At 42.1% G+C, this 23,828-nt stretch overlaps 1 protein-coding gene across 1 annotated transcript in view; it reads right to left on the bottom strand.

The window, feature by feature from the left end:
* Positions 1–23,828, bottom strand: part of MYO5A (myosin VA) — a 98,767-nt gene that overhangs the window by 71,127 nt on the left and 3,812 nt on the right. The window contains exons 2-4 of the mRNA XM_053988267.1: positions 7,036–7,146; positions 5,824–5,995; positions 744–888 (exon numbers count right to left, since the gene is read on the bottom strand). Coding sequence (XP_053844242.1) covers positions 744–888; positions 5,824–5,995; positions 7,036–7,146 — 428 coding nt within the window. The remainder of the gene's footprint in view (positions 1–743; positions 889–5,823; positions 5,996–7,035; positions 7,147–23,828) is intronic.

Raw genomic sequence — 23,828 nt, 5'->3', positions numbered from 1 at the left:
AGGGAGCATCTTGCCAACCAAAGACCACACAGCAGCCCAAAAGACTTTATCCTAGAAATGAAATATTTCAAAAGCTCCCCTAACTGCAGGCTCTTGGGGCTAAGGGGAAGAAGTTCCTGCCAACCACTGCCCTTGGGTGACAAGTTCATTTTGATGCAACAGCTAACAAAATGAGGATTTCCTGCACAGCTGTTGCAGTGTCCTTAGAGACTCAGTTTCTAAGGACAAAGAGCAATCGTCCCTCTGCTCCCTCTTAATTCCAGTCAACAGCAGCCACAGGCAGATCACGTAGCTGGGACATTACTGACACGACCAGGAGCCTATAATAGCACTCAGAAGCCCAGTGATTTCTCTTCTCTTGTCAGTATCACATACAAGCAAAAAACAGCTGAGAACCTGGCCCTTTTCTCTTTAATAATCCACTGACAATTAAAAAATATCTCCTTATTTTGCTAATCTAATGAAAAAAATAATCACATAAAGCACAGGGCTAATTTTAGACCTAAATACTGACAAGATCTGTGGTAATTCCTGCTAAGTGTCAGTGGCCATGATCTCCATGGCATTTATAAAGCTTTACTGTTCACTAAGGCAACTTCTCCCCTTGTGAAACCTACTAAAAAAACCTACTGGATAAAAGAGAGATATTGCAAAATACTCCACAAGCTATAAATTAAAGAGAAGAGCATTTGCCAGAAACTTTGTTTTATTCCTTTCAGAAAAACAGACTCTGGTCTACAAACCTGGCCATCTGCTTGTATGCTTCCTCAGCCACTGCAAAGATATGTGGATCCATATCCCCCATATTTTGGCCACTGTAGGCATTGATGATATCTTCTCCATAGATAGGCAGCTGTTCATAAGGATTTATGGCCACTAAAACAATACCTACAAAGGAAATTAAACAAAAGGAATGATTAACAGTTGTTTCAAAAAAAAAACCCTAGCAAAAATGGTTTTAACATCAACTAGTGTTCTAATCTTTCTAGAAATGTTAAAGAATAGGGGCCTGATATTACTGATTTCAACATATATTTATTCTGAATAAAGTTCTGCACACACAAAGTGAAGTGCCACGACTTTACTCCTTCCTGCTTTGGTAAACACATCAAGGACAACATTTTACCTTTTCTTTCTATCTGCCTTTTCTAAAGCTAGCATGCACAATCCAAAGAGATTCAGAATGTGCAGACTTGAAATACTGCCAGTTCAGTGCAGTAACCCAATGAATGTGCATGGTACTACCCTGTGTTTTACTCTGAATTACCAGTAGCACTGTCATTTGTGAAGTATAAACTACTGGGTGGTCTCACTGACTGCCAGTTTGGGTATGTGCAGTGTTAACCCTTCAGCTGTTGTGAAAGAATAACATCCTCAGTTTTTGTAATAAGCAACAATGTATAGACACAGTGTCATTTGTATTCCAGAGCACCTCTGCCAATCAGGCAGGACGACCTCCTGGTCAAAGGCATCAAAAAACCAAACAGTAGACATATTTCATAGGGCTGACACAGAGCAGCACCCAGTCACGTCAGGAAATTAGGCAATTGTAGCTCTAGAAGGCACCAGAACACCCTTATCTGATACATCTGAGCATGTACTTACACCTCCCATTTTCTACTTTTTCCATACCAATTAAACACATGTCTGTTTTTTTTAATACAGCTCATCACTACAGCACTTCTAAATTCATGACATTCTTTTACTCTTCCAGCACAGGAACACTTAAGTCTTACTCTTTACAAACTTCCTTGCCACAAATAGTGAGACCTCAAATGTTTTTGGGACAATTCTATTTTTCATGAGAAATGAGGATTGCTATACCCACAGGGATAATTTGACAAAGATTCCTTACAACCTTCTCTCCTGCAGCATTTACAACAGGTGGGGAAAGCTTATTTGGTCTGTGCAGGGGTGGAAACACTGATCAGTGAGACCATGTGAGACCCAGCTGTGACAGGCACACTGTGCCCCTTGACATGGCAAGTCCTCCTCACCTTGACAAGGTGATAGATAAGGGGGAAAAACAACCCCTCTAATTTTAACTGTGGACATTTTAAAAACAGAATTTCCTCTTTTGTGTATGTATTTTGGTGCCTAAGTGTGCCAATGCAGCTGGAGATGGCTGCACAGTGACTGCACCAAGCATGCTTGGACAACCCACCCCTGAAGAACCTGCCTCAGAAGCGTTTCCATAGCACTCAACTTGCTTCTAAATTTACTCTGAAATTCACTCTTACACACACAGACTTCCTCAGTGCTGATCCCAGCTCTCTGCTCTGTGCAGATTACAGTCTTGTGATGTCTATCTAAGAAATTTTCCATGGAAAAGCTGGGAGAAGGGAAATGAAAGCACCTACAGTCTGGCACTGCTGGGAGCATCAACCAATTTTTAAACCCTTTTGTGCAGCCATAGATCAAGCACAAACCATAGCAAAAACATTAAAAAAGAGAATATGTTTTAGGGAGAGATCTGAGAGACCTCGATCTATTTCCTCAAATAAATGCAAGGCAAGTTTTATGTCTCGACACGCCCGTGTGAGGAGAGTCTGTGTTTTTCCATCAGCCACGACATCACTGAAATGACTCAGGAGCTCCAGTGAAAAATCTCTATAAACATTTATGCCAAGTTCTAATGCTGTATTGATGAACCAAAAAATCAGAGTGGGGGTTAGGGACAGGAAGCAACCTCAGTACTACAAGAGTCGAGGAATATTTTGTGTGTCCATTTTTACATGTGCCCTTAGAAAATGTCGTAAAAAGTGAAATACAGTGCACCACTGAGCTGAGCCTCTCAGGCCTGCAAGTCTCATCAAAGAGACATTACAAAAATCTGTGTGAGACTTCCGACAATTCCCTCCTGCTTTTGGTTACGCTGGCAAAAATAAACCCTTGAATTGGGAACAAGCAGCCCCGTGACAAGTCTCCAGCATATTAAAACATTTAACTTCAGTAGCAATCTGTAAAATCTACAAGCCACTACCATCTGGAAACAACCAAAATAAGTGAGTTAGGAATTATTTGCCTTCTGTAGAACTTTGAAATCAGTCTGCCTCACAGGGCTATAATCCAGATTAAATTACATATAACTTATCTTTATCTCTGCTAAATCATATTGCTATTTTAAGAAATATGGCCTTTCCTAAATCAGATTTGTGTGTTTTTGTTCTTACAAGTACACTAAGTTGAACTCCAGCTACTCTTTGTGCCATTCTCCTTTATATATGCCCAAAGTAAGCCTACCTAATTCTTCTACCTTGAACATACTCACCCATCTGTGGCCAAACTGGACATAAACATAAGCAATTTATTAATTTAAGTTAAAGTTTGCTCTCCTGCATAGAAGGCAGTACTTTTTATTAATCTGAACTAACCAGCAAGGTTCACTGAGTTTTCATCTCAGCCATAGCAGTTTTTCCATGTAAGCATTCAAATTTTCCTTTGTAACTTTTCAACTTCCTTCATTTCCAACAGTAAAGCAAAGTTATAAATCACCACTGAATTCCTGGTGAAAGGCTGACTTGAAATTAAGAAATCAGTAGATTTTCTGTTTAAAAGTTTGAATTACTTCAAAGTGCAATTTTAAAGAATTTATTATCCATTTGACACTACGACAGCATGGTTGAATTCATTTCTAGGGCCCTGGACAACTGTCCATCCATGCATTCCTGTTCCAGTTCTACTGTTGAGAATATTGTTACTGTGATTCTCTTGATGGATTGAAGTGGTTTTAGTCTCCTTTGGGCTGCATAAACTGGGTTAGCTCAAACCACCTTCACAGGCTATTTAAACTAATCTGGCTAACATGAGAGTCACATTAAGGAGGCAAACACAGCCCCCCTGAGGCCAAGCTCCAAGGCAATAACCTTTGCAGAGGGGAAGTAACCTGCAGCAGGATGGGAACTAATGGAGAAGTCTGAAAGGTGGATATCTGTGGCCAAAGGATCAGGTTTTTACAGGCTGATGTGCCAACTCTATTTTGCTCAGCCTGTAACACAACATAGACCTGCCTACGTCCCAGGGGAATAAATCACTGCACAGCACATTCCTCAGCAGCGCTGAACCTCCAACACCTCCTTCTCTCTGAGCACCAGGAGCCCCCACACTGCTGGCTCCACACATTTCTGACAAACATCCAAGCAGCTCCCAGAACCACTTGAGTCTTGTTTGGAAGCAAACCAGCTGACCCAGCTCTGCCATCCCAGGCCCTCTGGCAGACCCAGCCACAGAGAGCTAAAGGCCTCCCAGCCCCACGAGAAATGATAAAACCAGCCAAAACCACAACCAGCCGCACTGGGGAATACTTGAAAAGTACCTTTTTCATGTTTTCCCAAACACAGGGAAACAACCAACAGACAACACATTCCTTTTGAAAGCCTCTTAAATGCTGCTCAACACAGAGCCTGTCTACAAGCAGTCAGGACACAACCCAGACAGGCTTGTGGGAGGGGTATGGTGGTGTTAGGGGACCACAAAACTGAGACTGAAAACCCCTTACAAGCTCAGGCCATGAGGCTCCAGTTGTACAAAAGCCCTTTCACACAAGAGCTTTGCCATAGGGGCACTTGGGAAAGAAACACAGATGATGTCTGTACTGAGGAACTGAGGTGGTTTCCCAGTGCTGGGACCACAGCGTGCACCCTCAGCAGGGGCTGCCCAGAGAGGCATCACTGGAGATACTCAAATACTTGAGCTGGTCCAAGCCCTGAGCAACCTCATCTAGTCAGACTTAAGTAGGAAGATTCACTGAAGACTTCCAGAAGTCTCTTCCAACCTAAATTATTCTGTGCTCCAACTGCATGACTGGATGAGATGTGGTGTGAATCATCACCCACTCCTATGGGAATGAAGTCTGGCTGCAAGCAGGGGGTGGCAAAGTCTGATCCAGTCCCCACGGTCTGGTCACTGCTGACAGCATGCCTGGGAACAGATGTGCCCTGCTGAGCATCTGCAGATTAGGAGCAGCCAGAGTGAGCAAAATGTGGCAGGATGTTAATGCCTCTGTCTGTCCATCACAGCATGTTTAACGTGCTGCTCGTCTTACTGAAAAGTTATGCTAAAAGAAACATATGCACACATAGAAAAAAAAAAGCCCAGAAGCATCAGATCTAAATTTCAAGCCTTAACTACCTCACAATGTTTATTTTTAAAACAGACCATTCAGTTGCAATTTTGCACTTTATCATAAAGTGATTATTTAAGTAGCTTTCTTCCATTTTGGCCATCTGAAAATACAGGCAATTACAAGTTTGGGCAACCTCCACTGTGAGTTAAATGTTATTTTTAAAACCAAGATCAATTGTAACTGGTGAGACAAGCCATGGCTCATGAACAAATTCACTTCTGTAGTCGCCCTGATTGGAAAACATATAAAAGAAAATAAACTGATGTCTTCTAAAAGAGATGGAGGAGCTCAGTGCAGCAGTAGGCAATTATAGGTGGGCCACAAATCCACCAGGGAGCAAGGCCAGCTCCTGCATCTGCAGTGTGTTAGCCTCCTCCCAGCTCACCCAACCTGAGCAAGCCTAAGGAGAACACCAACCAGACAGGAATCCCACTGTGAAGCAGAAATTGCTGAATACACATTTTATAAATAGATTCTATTGGGGAGCTAGAGGAACACACAGTGAAGTCAATTTTCTCTGAACCTCAACATTCTCCAGTCCATTAATGACCACAAACATAGAGATTTCCCTAAGAATAGTCCAGCATGTCCTATCACTAACAGATTTTAAGTTAAAGGCAGACTTATCAACAGACAACTTTCCTTTTCCTGCCCAGGGCAATCTCTGTAAAGGCTATGGTGTGAAAGTCAGTACTTGCCACAATAGGTGTAGATGAGTTTGGAGTCTATGAAGCGAACTTTGAGGTTGTGCAGGACAGCAGGCTCGTGCAGGTAGCTGAGTGCTGTCAGGTCATTCTCACCAACCAGGATGTCAGGGTTCCGCAGGGGCGGCAGCTCCTTCGTCTTCGGATCGAGGCTGTACTCTAGGTCCTGGAAATCAAATGGACACACTGCAAAGAGCTGCTGGTTAGGTCTCCTCACTCAGCTCCTCCAGCCCTTCCTCCCAGCAAAACGTGTGCAAGGTAAAAAAACCACAATGCACCATTTCAGATCTCTGGTGATTTGAGTTAGCAGTTCTTTCTCCAAAAACGTCGTTTAAAACTTCCCAGAGGGGTTTTCTGTATGTATATAGACACCATCTTTTTAGACTATTAGTTAAGCAAACCCTATGCTTTTGCTGCCATATCTTTTTATTAAACCAAAATATGCCATATCATAAATCCAATCAGGATTTCCCTATTGTTTTTCTCTTGAGTGGAACAGGGAGGGGAAGAAGATTCCCACCAATACCAGATTCCTATGTGGTAACACAACGTAGGAACGTTGGCAGAACACCGTGAAGAACACAAATACTGGAAAAAATGCTACTTAGAAATTTTTTCAGATATAAATTCATCTCTAATACAGATGTTCTAATTGCATCTGTCTCTAGATCTAAAACCACTTTATTTATCTGGCTATTTCCATGAAAAAAAAAAATCAGCTCAAAGGATGTGAGCTGTACATGGACATGTCATCATTTCTCAACACAGTACACAGCATCTTCTTTGTAATGTCCTTAATCCTTGCCTTTTTTATCTTTATTAATTTTTTGCTGGTTATGTTCAATTGAAAAGTCACAGCTCTTTCTCGGCACCACTGTTCTCCTAGCAACCCTGTCTCTCTGGAACAGCAAACCAGGGCTATACATTTAATGGCATAAGTAGAAAAAGATGATGCCACTGAACATAAGAGACAGAGGAGAAAAGCAACTGCTTTTTAATTTATTTTAAAAACAAGTCCAAATTTATTTTTGTAACTAAACAGTAAAATTTATCACACTAAAAAAATGCTGCAGAAAGTGAGTGGACAAAACCAACTGCACACACCTAAATACAGATATATTTTGACAGCAGAGTTTCCTGCAATAGAAACATCAGACTCTGGTTGAGAACAAGAACTATCAGCTTACGAACAATACACAGACTTACCTTGCCATCTTCAAGTCGAAGCTGAAGGACTTTATCTCCAGGTTTATAATCTTTGAGGAGTTCTGCTGACTTCCACACCTCCTCTGGATCAGGGATCCAAACCCTGGCATACTGCAGTACAACAACAACAGCAAAAGATCCGTGAGCTTTGGTTGCACTATAGTTAAATCATTGAAATAAATGACACTAACATGATTCTTTTTCTTTTTTAAATACATGTTTAACAGACAAACCCTTAAGCAAGAGGCAAGTTAATTAGTACATCCGAGGTGAATAACTTGTTCTACTGATAAATGGCTGCACAAGCAAAATTTTATTGCCTACACAGAGAGAAAAAACACATTTTCTATGCAGAAGGTATTCCAAGAGACACATTCAATGCTGCAAATCTACAAAGTAAAAAAAAAAAAAAAGTCAGCAGAAATATCAAAAATTTGGCTATCCAAAAAGATTACTTGGAGTAACTCTTTTGAGTAGGTTCTAAATGCATTTATAGCATGATATTATAGAGCCATTTTTGTCTTCTTTTTCCCCAAAGAGAATACTTCAGCCCATCTGTGTTAATTTAGACAAAGCTGCCTGATCAAGTGTTAAAAGCTCTTCCTTTGTAGTTACAAACACAGCTAGTTTAAAACTGATTATATTTAGAATGCCAAAAGAAAAAAAAACCTGAAAGATTTGGTTGAAAAGGCCTCCAGATAAAAGAAAAAACCCAACAACAAACCATATTCCCATTAACAACCATTTTCATACAAACTTTATTCATAAAAGTGACCCAGTGCAAACATATGATTTGTTTTCAAAACCAGTAAGAATATTTATATTTTTCAATGAGTGAAGATTGTTACCTCATATTCAAAAATCAGTTAAAGAGATATAGAAACCAGCTGGTCACTTACAGAGTCACATGAACATGCAAATACACACATGTGAAAACAGCTCTTGAGTAGAACAAGGAAAAGACTGTAATATTTTTAATATGTTCAAGTTCCTGCAGCAATGCTCCTGCTATGCCTAGAGAGCACTGAGATCACACCACACCCACACCTTTGCAAACAAAGCAGCTTCTTGGCTCTGGAGGTGCACTCCTGCACCTCATTGCAAAACATTCTCAGTCCACTAACTTATTTCAAAATAACTGTAATGTATTTGTCAAAGCATGGCGTTTGATGGCAGAGAAAACTGCATTTGGTCATCATGTTCACCACCTAATCTTACACAACTTCTTTATGTATAGTTTCCTCTGCCTCAAAGAATGCTGGAGGGTTTTTTCCCCCTTATTAATCCAGTTTTCCCACTATAGAAGATTAGAAACTGCTTGTTTCTGCTAGGGATTTTCTGAAAGACTTCATCAAAAACTTCATATTGTTTTTTTGTTGCAAGACAGGGCATAATAAAATGTGTTGAGCAGCAGTTTGGGGAGCAGGAGCCGTGAAGCCCCAGCCCCTGGGCTGGGAGAGGGAAGTGCATCTGCCCAGCTGGAGCTGCCAGGGAGGCTCAGTGCCTGCAGGAATTCTGAGCTTCAGGAAGCAATTTGTTTCCCATACCTGTGATGATCCTTAAGAACACTGCACACGGGTAATTTACAAGAGCCTAAATCAATGGGTTTTACCCTGAACACATGGCAGCCTTCAAAGCACTGCCCTCACCCCAGAGCTCCTGCACAGCTTATGCCCACACACATAAACCAAGTGAAAGGAGAAAGACAATGAAACAAATAAATAAAAACTCCCTTTCATCATTCCCACTACACAGTATGTCATGCTCCCACACCTGGCCTTTCTTCATCATCACTGGGTGTTACTGCCAGCCCTAAGAATCTACTTTATAAAAAGACAAGATGCTTTGCTCTTTTTAGTCAATTTGTGCTTGTGTGGCTTGGTTTTTTCTTTGAGTTTTGATAGTTTCATATGTATTTGCTAGTGTTTTCAGTGCAAAAGTGCTGCATTACTGTATTATTTATATAATCTTTTCCCCACTCCCCAGGAGATAAATTATTTGAAAAACAAAAGATGCCCAAAACAGTTACTCAGTATGTGCTCCTGCCAATCACAGAGCATTGTATAACAGAGGAAAGCAGCAGAAGAAGGCATGGTTTGGGCACTTGGGTAAGTTGTTTTCAGCCCTTCTCTATCCCTAATTCACAAAGCAAGGAACTTTGAAGTGAAATGAAGGTCTGTACTAACAAGCGTATGTGCAATGCAAGCACAAACCCACAGAAACTATAAGAAGTCCAAAATAATTAAACAGGACTTAACAGTAGAGGTGCCATATTAAAGTCAAGTAGCATGCTAAGGAACAATGTTTTCTTTCCACTTGGTTCAAAAGATACTTAGTAAAACTATATAAATCATAAACTTATGATTTCATACAACAGTAATTTCAAATCACAATTTCACATCATAATCAGCCACAGCTGAAGACTGAATGCATACCACACTTTGACCAGGTTCTGTCTCCAAGAAGTTCCTCACCCCCAATATTTCTGATAGGATATTCCTTCCAAGGAATTAACAGAAAGCAAAGTAAATGAGAAAGAGGAAAGCATTTAAATGTTGTCCAGCAGAAGGAATCAGGAGGCTGCATTCCTTTGGGCTACACAAAGAAAAGCTTCCTGATCCAAGAAAGGCAGCAGCCTGAAAGACAAATGTTGATAACCTGAAGCAGCAAATGCTGTGTAGCAGTTTCTAACTATGCAATCTATGGCAGCATGAAACAAGCATCTTGAATTTATCCAGCTAAAACTGTACATTTTATACTGTCTAGAGAAAGCAGAAAACAGATCACCATAGAAACTGAGCCACTACAGACAGCAGAACCTTCCATGACACAACCCCACAGATATTAAAGCCATCCAAGGAGTGCCAGGCTGTAGCTTTTCATCTCCAGCACCAGTGCCTAGCCTTAAATCCCTGCCAAAGAAAACACCTGGTAAAAGGAATGGGTGGGAGGAAAGAGAGAGATGTTCCTAATTATAAGTACTGAATCATTTCTCAACATTTTCACCTCATTAACTTAGCAGAATGTTTTGCAAAATCAGATTTTAATGCTTTTATATAATCAATTGATACTAAAATTCCATCGCTGCCTAGCCTTTACTGGGATCCAACCCTACAGAGAAAAACAAAGCACCAACACTGGTGGAAACAGGACCAAGGGCCTCTCTTGGGAAATACCTTACTCTGAGATCTGCTATTCATCCCTCTTTATTTACTAGTATATAAAATAGGGTTTATGACAACAGAATAAGGCTAAAATAAGGTAAAATTCTAGAGCCATTGATTTACGAATCAGCCTTCTAAAAAGGGAAGGAAATTCTGGTTTAAAAATGACTACACTGTCTAAAATTCTAGCACTGAAATGACAATATAAATTACAGCAAGAATCAAATTAATTTTAGTTTAATCATCCTAATTATGATCCATAAATACATTACTCTTCATAGTATTTCAAAGCGAATTTTGAACCACCAAAATAAAACTTCTGATTGGGGAGATACAAGTATGACTTACTCCAGAGGCAAGGCCATGAAATAAAATTTTAGATAAATATTGCTACCTTTCATGTCAGCCCAAGTTTACCACTGGTGTCACTTGCACTTCATATTTCAGTGCTGATTTGGCCCAAATAAATGAGCTTTGCTATCCTCCTTCTGTGGGTATGATTGTGGCTCAACACTGATGAGCTGCTCTCGTGACTGGAGGTGCAGGATGGGAGAGGCTGGGGAGGGCACACAGCACATCCTCCCACCCTGCAACAAAGGGCACCTCCAGCACCACCTCTCAACCTCAACGTGTTTGAAAGTCAGAATGAAAACAGAAGGGATACAGAGATGTCCTGGAATTCAGACGAAAAAGAAATAATTAAATGCATAATGACAGGACTATTTCAGATCTCAGTTTCCTGCCTAGACTCTCTTCCAGACTCAGCAGACCAACATAAAAAAAACCCCAACATCTCCAAAATCCCCTGGAAGTGTGAAGTGCCATACTTTGTTCAAGGAAGGACAAGCTGGGCAAGAGTTTAGAGACATCTATAAAGAACTCTGAGAGAGCGCACAGCAGAAAACAAACACAGAAGTTTTCACATCTTATTGGTGGGTCAGAAGGTTGGCTGGATTACTACAATTTTACATCATAAGAAAATATAATAGAAAATCACAATATTCTGTCATACCTCGTGATTTCATCTTAGATCACATGAAGAAATCAGCAGACTGTAACAATTATCTATCAAATGAGACCATATGATATGACTCACAAAGCCTCTCTTCTGAGATGTTAGCCTCTTGAAGCACATTGCTGACAAAACGGAATTAGCAATGCAAGCGGCTCAGCAGTCTCGTCAGCAGGCAAATCGTTTTCTACTTCCATTGCACAATCACAAACACAGAAGAAGGAGATACAGCTATCTTCCCAGCTCAACAGCTCTTTGGCCAAGAGCTAAAAGAATTCATTAAATGAGCTACATCCTAGAAAGAAAAAGGAAATTTCAACTCAGAGAAAGCTGTCCCAAGTTTCTCAGCACGACCTACAGTGAACTGGTATGATTTTCACTCCAGCAGAGATCATCTCTTTTTTTTATTTTCAGACAGCCTCAAAACCCACAGTCTTTCACATGTTAATCATGAAAAGAAGTAGGAGAGACACTGCCCTCCTCCCTTTCAAGAATGACCTCGGGTCTGGGCAGGAGTAAAGCAGCTCATTCATGTCAGGATCAAAGAGACACCGTCAATTCTGGCAGCACTAGCTGAAGGAGCCAGTGGAACAGCAACAGCTGGTGAAAGTCAAAACCAAATTTCACCAAAATTATTCAATGTGAACTTGCTGCTGACTGAACATGGCCACCTGGAGAGAGCAGGCTGCATTGCTAGGCTGGAAAAGACGTGTCTCTGCCAGCAAGGTGTAACAACAAAACAGAGCACACAGTCATCAACGTTCACACTGCAGAAGTGCTGAACTGATCTTTGCAAAATGCAAAGTTATTACAAAAGGATTTCTGAGCTCTGGGATTTCCTTGGCTGGGCTTGCTTTGAAAATACAATTTGATGCTACTAGAACAATTTCCTTTCAGCCTCATATTTTCCCTATGCTTGGCTCATAGTGCCACCACCAAAGACAATAATACTGAGCCTAGAAATACTTGAAACAGAAAAGTTAAGTTTTTATAAGCTCTACACAAGCAGATCAACAGCCAGCTGAGTAACAGGCAAACACAAGTCTTAACTTGACCAGTCTGGATCTCCTACAAAGAGATCACAATCACTCAGGAGGAAGTCCTGTTTCACCCACTGCTGAAACCACTAAAATTTGTGCCACCCATCCTGTGATCCATGGGCAGTCCAAGGACACACTGTTTCAGCACTCCTGTTTTCAGAGTGCTGCTGCTGCCTGCACTCTGAAAAGTCAGACAGGATTTTACTCTTCTCTCATAAAAATGCCAAGTAACCAGGCAGGATTGGAAAGTAGAGCATCCCCATGACAAGTGGGCTGCTGCAAACCTCTGACCAACTCATCTTAATTCTTTTTAGGGCCAGAGGGAAATGAAATAATTAATTTTGAAAAAAAAAATCCAAACAGAAATTACAGTTTTCTTAAAGGTAGCAGCACTCTTTGGGTGTGGAGCATATTTTCTGTCTTGCTGTTCAGCAAGAGCCATTTACAAACCCCTTGTAGAGTTTAAGGCCTGAATTAATTTGAAAAGAAATTTATACCCTCATATACAGTAGGGGAAATATAAGTGACAATTAGTATTAATGTTTTATCTGAACAACAATCCCACAGAGTTAGTTGACCTCACAGGAAGATCAAAAGCCCTGTGTTATTCTGTCTCATGGGAATTCCTGACCAGCCCCAAGCAGAGCTCCCAAACAGAATCCAGGGGACAGCAGTGACCCAGGCTCTGAGCTACCCCTAGGATATCACCACTGTGTGTAACATACCACTGATGCTGGTCTGCAAAGCTGGCTCACAGGAATGCAGGTGAGGCACTGCATCCACACCATGCACAAGGGAACTCCTGGAGTGCAGCTCAATGAGAGAAAGTCTGTGGTACTTGAGAACTTCATCTACCCTGTAAATATCCACTACATTTGAATCATAAGGCTATAAAAGCCCCACCTCCCTCCCTTCTTTCCTCCTTTTAAGCATTTTTACAAAGTATTCTTTGTATCTAGGGCCTGGGGGCTTGCAACAACAAAAGCCACTTGTATGTCCTTTGCAAAACATGCCTTGATTGTACAAGGTACAAGCAAGAACTGTCAGCATCCCACACAGATTCACTGCAGCAAGGTCTGTATCATCAGCCACTGGAAAAACACTGATTTACATAGCTGAACCTCACCTTGCTTCAAAGGGATGCAAAAAACCCTAAATCCCAAACACAGGATATCTATGTACACAAATTCAGAGAAAATTACCACCCTGGAAATCTACACCTTGGTCCTGACATCAAGGCCAAAAAAATGCAGTTTTACTTTAAACTACCAAATCTATCAAAGAAGAGTTCTATTCCAAGGTTGTAACTGGTACAATGGTCCTATGAAACACTTTTACAGAGTTAAACCACATGAAACATTTAAAAGTTGAGCATTTTCTACACCTTTGAAAACACAGCTTCCTACATTTTATATTGATTGTACTTCACCTTCTCTTCAAATGCTGTACAGAGGGAGACAGATGTGGCTTATAACCAGCTGTTATTAACCCAAACAATACTTCAGCTACCAAAATGCTGCTCATTCACCCCCCTAAGCTGCTGCATGCAGGAACAGCTCTTGCTGCACTCCACAGATCCCCTTTCCCAGGCTCCTCTCCACCCTCCCCAAGCAGCCAGCCACCCTCAGCCATGGCCATGGCCACATTTCATTCTCTGTAAGCTCCTGGAGGTGTCATGCCAGCAGCACTGGCTGCTGAAACCCAGAGATGGGGAGTCCCATGCAGACTGCCTGGGTACACCTGGATTTGCCTACATGCTGCTTCTGAGAGGGCTTAATCAAGGCTGTGTGACCAGCTACAGAAAAACGAGATGTTTCACAAAGTGGCCTGGCCAGAATGTTAGAAGAGAAGCACAGCTACATCCCTCCTCGTGTCCCTGCCACTCCCACGAGCCCATGTGGATGGCACGGAGTGATGCTCCTGCACCTCTGGCCTGAGGCTCCCCACCTGCCCACAGGATGCCTCATTCTCCACCAGTCATCCCCAAACCTGCAGCATAATAACTCAGCACAAACCCTCAGTGAAACAGCAGCACTGCTATCTTATTCCATGCAGATGCTGTTCTCATTTCATTCAGTATGTTTCTCAAAAAAAAAAAAAAAGCGCTAATTTAAAGTAAACCAGGCTTAAAAATACACATTCACAGAAACAGCAATACTGAAGAAAATTTTGTGTTTGAAAGAGTTTTGATTTCTAGACCTGTCAAAGGAATGAATGCAGCTCTGAAGAATCTCCACAAAAGATGGCAGTAAGAGTGAGATCAAACCCACCATTGTTCTGGACACTGCTTCAGACACAAAACAGCTGAATAACCACAATAAGATCTGCAAAAACATGGAGCAGAAGTGTGACGCCTACCTCAGGCTGAGAGACAGGAAAATATTCTGACTCATGTAAAATTTCATTTGGGGTCATACCCACACAGAGAAGCAAATGCTGTATTGCACTTCAATCCATGCCACCAAAATGAAGGCTAACAAGGAATTATATGCTAGTGATTTCAAAAATAAGTTAATTATAAGTCTTCATCCAACCTGAAAAACATGTTACAGGAACTGTACAAGAGTGGCCACAAGAAATTTAAGGGCAAACGAAACAACTGCAGTTACCCTGAATATTCAGCTAATGAGACTTGTTGCACTGAAGAAACCTCACTAGGAAAAGGATGCATGATTTCATATTTATGTGCTTACAGTGAATGCTGCTCCAATTAAAAAATTATTTTAAAAAAGCCTACACCTAAGAAACAAAAAGATATTCAACACAACTGCATGGGTATCTAAACTTAAGATTCAATAACACTGTAAAGGCAAATAAAACAAGTGGCTGCAGGATTTTGTTTCAACATCAAGATGATGCAAGCTATAATACAGACTTGACAGCATAAATGCAGAAACAGACATAACTTCTAAATTCAGTCCAGACCCTCATGTTTCTTCTGTATTTTTCATGCTGATGTCACACAATGAAATGCTGATTTCACTTTGTCAGGTCTCAGATGGATTTAAGATCTTCCAGAAGTTTTCTGCAATTATTTTCCCTGAAGTTTCTAGAAACCTCAGGGGCAGGAGACAGACTCCCTGAGTCACTCCTCACTTCTCACACGTACCCAGTGTTGGTGTGGGTGGGAAGGGGCTGGCTGCAGCTGGGGGCTCCTGCTTCACACACACAGCAGGAGGAAGCCTCCCCTCCCAGTGCCCCTGCCCCAGCACTGAGCCACCTGCAGCCCTGCCTTGGCATTATTGGGTGTATCCAGTACTTGCTTATGCAGGATGGCAAAATAAAGGGCTGTACTGATCAGACAGATGCACTGCACCGTGGCAGCACATTTCTCTCTCTCAGGATTTTTCATAGAGCAGCACAGAGAGAAAGAAAGAGAAAACAATTTCTATTTCTGCTCCTTGTTTTTCCTATGTGGAATGTGTTTGGAGAATTGTTACCTGGGGTGATTGCTTGATTGGATTCTGGTGAGGATTGTTGGAGGCTGGTGGCCAATCCAATCCACCTATGTCAGGACTCTCACAAACAGGGTCACAAGTTGTTAGTAGTTAGATATGGTAGTTAGAGAAAGCAGGTATGTAGGTTTAGTATCTTCCTTTATATAGCATATTAATGGATTATAGCATAGTTATAATAAAGAAATCATTCAGCCTTCTGAAGTGATGTTGCACATCATTTCTTCCCACTGGGTTTGCCTGCACTTTACAGTACTGCACCGTGCCACAGCACTGCAGTTTGGAGCAAGAACCTACTGAGAAAGAAGTCGTACTAGGGGCCATAACTGCTCACCTAGCTCATAGAGGTGAAACAAGGCTACATTTTCTGCTATCTGTAAAACATCTGGAGCATGGACAATTGCTGACTTAACTGTGAAAGTTTAATTTGGAAGTTAAAAATTAAAGGAAATATATTTGAGCATGGAGAAGGCTGTACTTTTCTGAGTGTCCTTCTGTAAAGCTGAGCTCAAGTCCAAAAGCACCGTCTTGTTTTTACTTAATCCTAGGCCCCCAAAAAGCCACATTTGAAGTAAAACACCAAACTGAGGTTTTATAAAGCAAAAATAACCGAGTATTTTTTGTTAGGCCAACACAGAAGCCCCAGCTGAGATGCAGTTGCATCATTAAAACAGAGCTTTTACTGACTTAGCTTGAGTTATTCAAGGAGAATTAGTTTTACTCAGCTAACCCAGAGCCTAGCTGTCACCCAGACACCTTTCTGCTCTACTACAGCAGCAAACTGACACCAGTGTAGCACCTCTAATGAAGCCATATTTAGTTCCACCAGTTTTTCATGGGAAATTAAGAGTCATTTACAGCAAGTCCCCACACAAGGAAACCAGAGTGGCCTGATATGAATGACCTGGCAAGCTCAAGCTCAAAACCAGCGAGCAGAGTCAAACCTCCCCAGGAGCTGCCCCTCCTCCACGACAACTGGGGGAAGCTGTGAAAGCAGAACTGGGGTTAGTGGCCATGGAGCTGCTCTAAAAAACCTCCCAGCAAGAGCAGCAGCCATTTCTTCCCCTGGACTGTCAGCCCTGCCCTCGCCAGCCAGGCACAGGGGAGCAGGGGCTGTGCTGGCTGCCAGCACCCCGAGCCATCCTGCCCAGCAGGGCAGGCCATGGGAAACAGCCCTGTGCTGCAGAGAGAGGAAACTGCACCCTGTCACACCAGCTGAAGCAAACGTTCAAGCATACCACATTTAGCCTTGGACAAACTATTCCACTGCTTTCCTCTACAAGTGCTCTCTCTTTGATTGTTTGCAAAAAGTTTAAATCAGCTTTACATTCCTGATACGTGAGACTGTCACAGGGAAGTGCACTCAGACATGAAATTCTAACAACTTCTGCAATTGCTTCTCCTCTTGCAAGGTTTTTTCTAAGTGAGACCATCGCCTAAACAATGAATTTAAGGTCTGGCATGGTTGAAATAATCATATATGTATCTCCAAGATCATAAGTCCAAACTCAACATAAATCCTTATTAATAAACTATTATACTGTAATACTATGATACTAGTAAGCACTTACATGCTTAGCTATACAGACCTATATGCCTGTGTGAAAACCAAGAAAACAATTCAACATATTCTACTTACTTTAGCATACAGATAGTCTAAAACTTCTGTTTCCATCCCATATCTCCTGTAACAGAAATTTTCAGCACTTTCAGAGGCAGCTGGTGTTTCCTTTCCAGGCAAAACAGGCCCAATCTCCACAGAACACATTTCCATCTCCCTTGTGTTGGTGTATGCTAACTCATAAGGCAACTTGGGAATCTCTCTCTCTGGTTTCCTCAGCAAAACAACTGAGGTCATCTGCTTTAAAGAAACTTATGAATAACCCATGGAGTCTGCAGAGAGTAACGTGTGACAAGCCATGTTGGGGCAATGAATTCCCTCATTGTTAGACTGCCTCATAGTATTTTTAGGTTATTTCTCCAGCTCTACAAAGCTCAAGAGTGTCCTCCTGTAAACCACAAAGCAGTTGCAAAATTCTCTTGTCTTGTGATAATCAAATGGAAGAACTCAAGGACACCACTAGTAATTGGAGCAAGAGTTTATGACTCTTCATAGCCATGGGTATGTACATCATTCAAATGAGAAGACCTTGTTTTTCCATATTTAAGACTGCCAAACTAGAAACATGCAGTTTACATCTACCCATATAGCAGCCTTGGAAAAGAACATGACAAATCCCATGCCATACTTACCCTGTGGTAGCTGCTATAAACACAGAATGAGAGCTCTTCAAAGCAATGCTGCTTCAGCCTTTACATTTGATCTTGAAGCGAGGGATCTCATCAGACCACAGAGTAAGCAGCGTGGAAGAGTCTGCTCTCAACCCTCCCCACTGCCTCCTAAGAGCTAAATAAACCCAACAAGCCACATCTGCTAATTGCCAGGGGCAATGTGCATTACCCTAACAGCCCTACCTACCTACAGCCACACCTGGAGCAGCGTTAAAAGGCAAAAATGGAGGCTTGATGAGCAGTGAGGGAAATGCAACAGCTTTCAAGATGTTCAGAAAGTAGCCACAGCTTTCACCAAACAGCATGGAGCTGACAGACACAAAACCACAGCTGCATTCTGCATTCCTGACTGACTCTCCTCCAGTTTAATCTTTATAATGCTCCCTCAAACCATTCACACCTCCATCACACCATGATCACGGTGACTTCTCATTCATACTTGTTTTTTGGTATTATGTTTGTACCTTCTTTTCCCTCAAGGTTCTAAGAAGCTTTACCCCAGCCTTTAGTACCTCCATAGCATTATTATTCAGGGAAAGATCTTGCTATTGCTCCTGGCTAACAGGCCAAAGAAATCCATGCCATGAAGGAGAACAGAAGGTGTAAAACACAAGATCTCTTCTTTTATAAGTAATCCATTTGCACCTTCTTCAAAATTTACATTAAAATTTGCAAATGCTCACATTAAAAGTTCGGTCAGTATCTTGCAATCCACAGACTTTCAGCTGAAGTCTTTAAACTTCATTAGCAGTGCCTAATGTTTCCTGTGCTTACCTTCGAGCTCCTTAACATCCACAATTCAGCAAGGAAGGCACTCTCTAATGTAACCACACTAACTACTTAGCCTCTTAAAAAAAACCAAAAACAAAACACCCAACCAAAGAAACAAACAAATAACCTCAACCCCCCCCCAAAAAAAACAACAACAAAAAACCCCACACAGAACTCACACAGACGGTTTTACCAGCATCGACTTCTTCTTTATATTTATATATATTTGTAAATAAACAGACTGACGCATAGAAACAAACAACTAAATACTGCAGCTAGCTGCAAGCAGCAAGCAAAGCAGATGTACTGTGACAGAAAAGGCCCAGATTATGACCTGGAGGACCAGGAAGATTCCCAAAATCACCAAGATCATCAGCTTGATAACTCTGTGCTTTTCATGTTTGTGCAGTGCTGAGCAGTCCAGGTGAACCATCTCACACATGTTTCACATTTGGCTGCTGCCTGAAGCAAACTGGAAACACAGACTGTGCTAAAAGATGAGTGGCACCATAAGATGGCAGGGTCCTGAAAGTGGATGCTTCTGCTGAAAATACATTCTAGTTATTAAACATTAAACCTGGGCTTTAAGTAGACAGGTCCTAACTTATTGCAACACTGCATACACTGAGCATTCCTCAGAGAACTGGACAAGAGACATCCCCAGGAGGCTTTAGTTTGTTTTCCTGCACAAATCATTCCCAACAGCTGTAGGGCAGCAAAGTAACTTCCCTGCCATAAGAAGAAATAAAGAATAAAGGGCTTGGTCTTTCAGATTTATGTGCTCTATTTCAAAGCATAAAATTAAGCAATGTGTGATTACTCACACAGGACAAAGAGAAATCTTTGCAGTACCAGGCTTAAGCAAACCCAGGGTTAAGCAAAGCCAAGGAACACTGAGAACAAGGAGGAAATGATGCAGTTCTCTGCCAGGAGTCACCAAAAGCCTTGCCACTAGTGCTGGCAAACAAGGCCTTAGCAACCCAATCACACAACTCTGCATTGTGGATCCAGCTTCCAAGTAAAGCCAGCAAAAGGGAAAGTTACTGTACAAAGAGCCAGTGAATTCATAACACTTTGAATCTTCTCTGTCTCCCGTGACTTTTAGATAACAGGTTTAATTTCACACCTAGTGCATTCCCACTTAAAAGTTTGATACCAATTAGAGCCAGCCAAACTCTTAAAAACATCATCCCTGTTCTAGCATATCTTGGATGGAGTTATGGTCCATGGAAATAAGCAGAAAGACACAGTTTGATGAAAAAGTCAACATCACAGACAATGCAAATTTCCAGGAGCCGTGGGTTTATTTCTGACCATAACACCACATTTTCCTGCAGCAACAACCACCTATTATTAAGGATAGATAGGAAGCTGTTCCTTGCTATTTCAGCAGCAGAGAAGACAAGCAGAAGGTACATTCTGCTGCTTCAACTCATTCGAGTAGGTTGCTAATGAAGCATCAGGAACAATAGCCTTGCCCAAACGCTGTTCCTTGGCCCTGGGCCCAACTGTTCAAACACTCACTGTCAGAGTCAAGCACCATACATGCAGTAGTAAACACTGCTCCACTACAGTGAGCACAAATTAGATCAGACATAACCTCTGCACCTTCCAGCACGTGAAAGAAAAGCCAGCCAGGCAAAGGAGCTCGGACTCTGCTCGTCCCTAACTCCACGCTCACAGCAAGGTTAGGTGACTTCAATCAAGAGGCACAAAACAAATCCCTGACTCACTTTTATCAGAGGAGCTCTTAGCAAAGCTGGGTCCATCATCTCCCCTCTAGCCAAGATGCCTTTCACACCAGCAACATCTGCACATGTGCTCATATATGCATGCAGCTGTCAAAGACCCCAGTAATACAAGCAAAACTTCAGTAATTAAATATTTGCTTTGTGTATACTTTGTGCTGTCAAGGAATGAAACCCAAATTCAATGAATGTGTATAAATTACTGTATGAATATAATAAATAATTATACATTAATATGTATAAATATCTAAAGGAGAGGTGCCAAGAGGATGGACCAGGCTCTTCTCCGTGGTGCTGAGCAACACAAGAGCCAGCAGGACGAAACTGATGCTCAGAAATTCCAACCTAATATGAGGAAGAACTTCTTTACTGGGCACTGGAACAGGCTGCCCAGCGAGGGTGTGGAGTCTCCCTCCCTTCAGCCAGCCAGAACCACTTGGACACAATCTGGTGCCTCGTGCTCTGGGATGGCCCTACTTTAGCAGGGAGGCTGGCCCAGGTGACCCACCATGGTCCCTTCCAAGCACACTGTGCCATCCTGAGTGTCCCCACCAGCCACCCCAGGCTCCCCGAGGCTGGCTGCAGAGCTGATGCAGGCACAGCCCCACAGCAGGCTTGCCAGCTGCACACTGCCTTCCCTCCCAGCACCAGCCACCGCTGGCCAACCTCACTGTCACTCCTTGCTTTTTTAAAATCCTACTAAAAACAGTGCAGCCATGTGACACTGGACATTTGTGTGACTTCCTCCAATTCAGCTGGCTCAATGAGCACATTTCAATAACAAAAATGCTTTCTTTAGTTCAATACAGATTAGGCAATGAGTCTATATAAAGAGAAACTACTTTGTTATTAGAACACAAGGAGAGAATTAAACTCCCAAAGGCCCCACAAGCAAACCCTAAGAGCTGGGTACATCTGTCTATCCCTTACAACTCAACCTGGAGCTCTCTGGCTCAACCAAAGATAATCATGGTGATCATTACACACATTTTCTGACACAGCAGGAGCTTGGCAGCACTTTATCTGACCATTCATTTATCTAAAAAATAAAAGTAATCCATTACTTAACCCATCTGTACATGCTATAAAATCCCTGCAGTAGAAACAGACCAGTGGAAGCTCCATATTCAGACATTATTGCTGGTGATAATTTGGGGAGGGATCCCACATAATCCACTAATATTACCAGGTAAATGTTTTAACATGATACTCAAAGAATTGAAGAAATAAGACCAATTATTATAAATGGGATCTTCACAGTTCTTTACCTGTAACAAAGAACTCACATAACTTTCAAGATTAGGTCTACAGAGAAAAAAAACTCCAAAAACCAAAAGAAGAGCATTTTAAAATATAAAGCTATTATCACCCCTCCCCAAAAGTACCTCCAAACGATGCTAAACTTCCAGTGTTCCATTAGGACTACAGGATGCACCCTCCCAGAAGCTATTTGTGGGCTGTCAGCAGCTTTCACCAACAGCTTGGTGCCTCTTTGACCCCACCAGGGTGGCATCATTTCCTCCTCCAGACAAGCTCAGCATCCAGGGGAGCAGCTCTGGTGCAGAGTGGGCTCCACCTCAAACCATGGCCTGCCTTGCTTCCCAAGGCTCACAGCTTATTTTACCAACAGACTGCTGACATGTCACAAAAGTGCAGTTGCAAAGCTAAGAGCTTTCTCAGTTTCTTCAGCTGCTGTGGCTGACATGTGACTACAGAGAACAGGTTTTTTTACAAAAACATAGTAAAATGTCAAGGTCAGGTTAAAGCAAGTATTGTTGGACTGTTGGGTAATTACATCCCCAGCACCTTTATTTAAAGGCAATAGGAGTAAAATGGGTGCACAGCACCATGACTTGTCACTGGCAGAGATGCCACCATGTTTATTCCAGTGACACAGCAGGTCTCCCAGGCAGAGAAGCAACTGAAATACACCCTGTTCCTCTGTTGTGTGGGTTTTAAGAGGCAGAGTGCAGTTATAAAGTGTCCTGTGAAGGCTCACTGCCACGAGGGTGCAATTCCTCCACAGTTCACCTTCGATTCTGCAAGAGCCTCTCTGAACAGTGCAACTCCAAGCAGAGCAGGAGGTCGCAGCTGTGCCTGCAGGACTCCCATCTCTGCACTGAGGGGCACCAGCACTCTGGAAGGACTCAGCTGTCACCTTCTGAGACACATGGTTACTGCTCAATGCTTACAGAACACTTAGATCACATGCAATAGTTTTGCTGTGAATTGTGGAACATGTAAAGATTTTCCTAAGGATATTCTCTGATTGGTATTTCTATATTTTCAAGCCTTATCAACAGGAAAGGAGATTTAATCTGTGAAACAGACAGCAGCTAACAAGCTCTAAGTGATGCCCAGGTGTTTGAAAAACAAAGAATTTGTTGGTAGAGTTGCTTTGTTAAGGTTTGGGGCTTGACCTGCTTCAGTGATCTCAGGCCTACTGGGAGGTTAACAAAGCTTGGGAAAGGATGTCCACTGACAGTGCACACACAGAATGCAGAATTTAGGGGCCACAAGGACATGTCACAGAACCTCCAGACAAGGAAGAAACTAACAGAGCCAGCTCAAGCAACTGTGCTGAATCAGTTCTGACTGGGTAAAAGGTAACTCCAGCAGGGGCAGATCCTGACCAGCACACAGCCACCAACCCAAGCAATCACCAACCCAAAAGAAGAGAAACACTTGGCATGCAAGACATAGCATGAGAAGCAAGAGAATCATTAACCAATAGAAGACAGAATACTAATTAATAAGGGAACTAGGTAACTTGTAGCCAATGAACATTAATGCCTTTGTTTGCTAAACTGTATAACTAGTGAGAAGTTTTGGCAGTCCTGGTGCTGCCTGTATGGATTTGCCACCCAGCAGCCCTTTCTGTGCAGAACTTTAACTGCATTTGACTTATTTAAAGTCAAATATCTCAGCTCTGTGTGTGGAATGGCCTCTTGCACACTGGGTGAGAGAATCTACTTTAAAACAAGTCTGCACAGCAATATACAGGACTATATAATTAAAGCAGCTTTTTTTAAATCCCAAGAAAAGCCCACTAACAGGCACAGAGATTTTGAAATAGTTCCATTTTCTCTCTTACGCTCAGGTTGTTTTTTGCTGTATTTCTCTCCCCATGTAGCACTCATGTACTCAAGCAGAGCCATTACTTGGTCAGAACCTGCTGTTTGCCATTTCTGCTTGCAAGCACCCAGCACAGCCAAAGGAGAAGACCAAGCATTGTAACACCCCTGGCTTCACCCCCAGAGCAGCTGCTCCAGACAGCCACGGGAAACCAAGAAAGGGCCACTTGCAACGCT

The sequence above is a fragment of the Vidua macroura genome, chromosome 12 (assembly GCF_024509145.1).
Source record: "Vidua macroura isolate BioBank_ID:100142 chromosome 12, ASM2450914v1, whole genome shotgun sequence".
Classification (NCBI taxonomy): domain Eukaryota; kingdom Metazoa; phylum Chordata; class Aves; order Passeriformes; family Viduidae; genus Vidua; species Vidua macroura.
The sequence above is the reverse complement of the archived record's forward strand: the minus strand, read 5'-3'. Positions and strand labels throughout refer to the sequence as shown.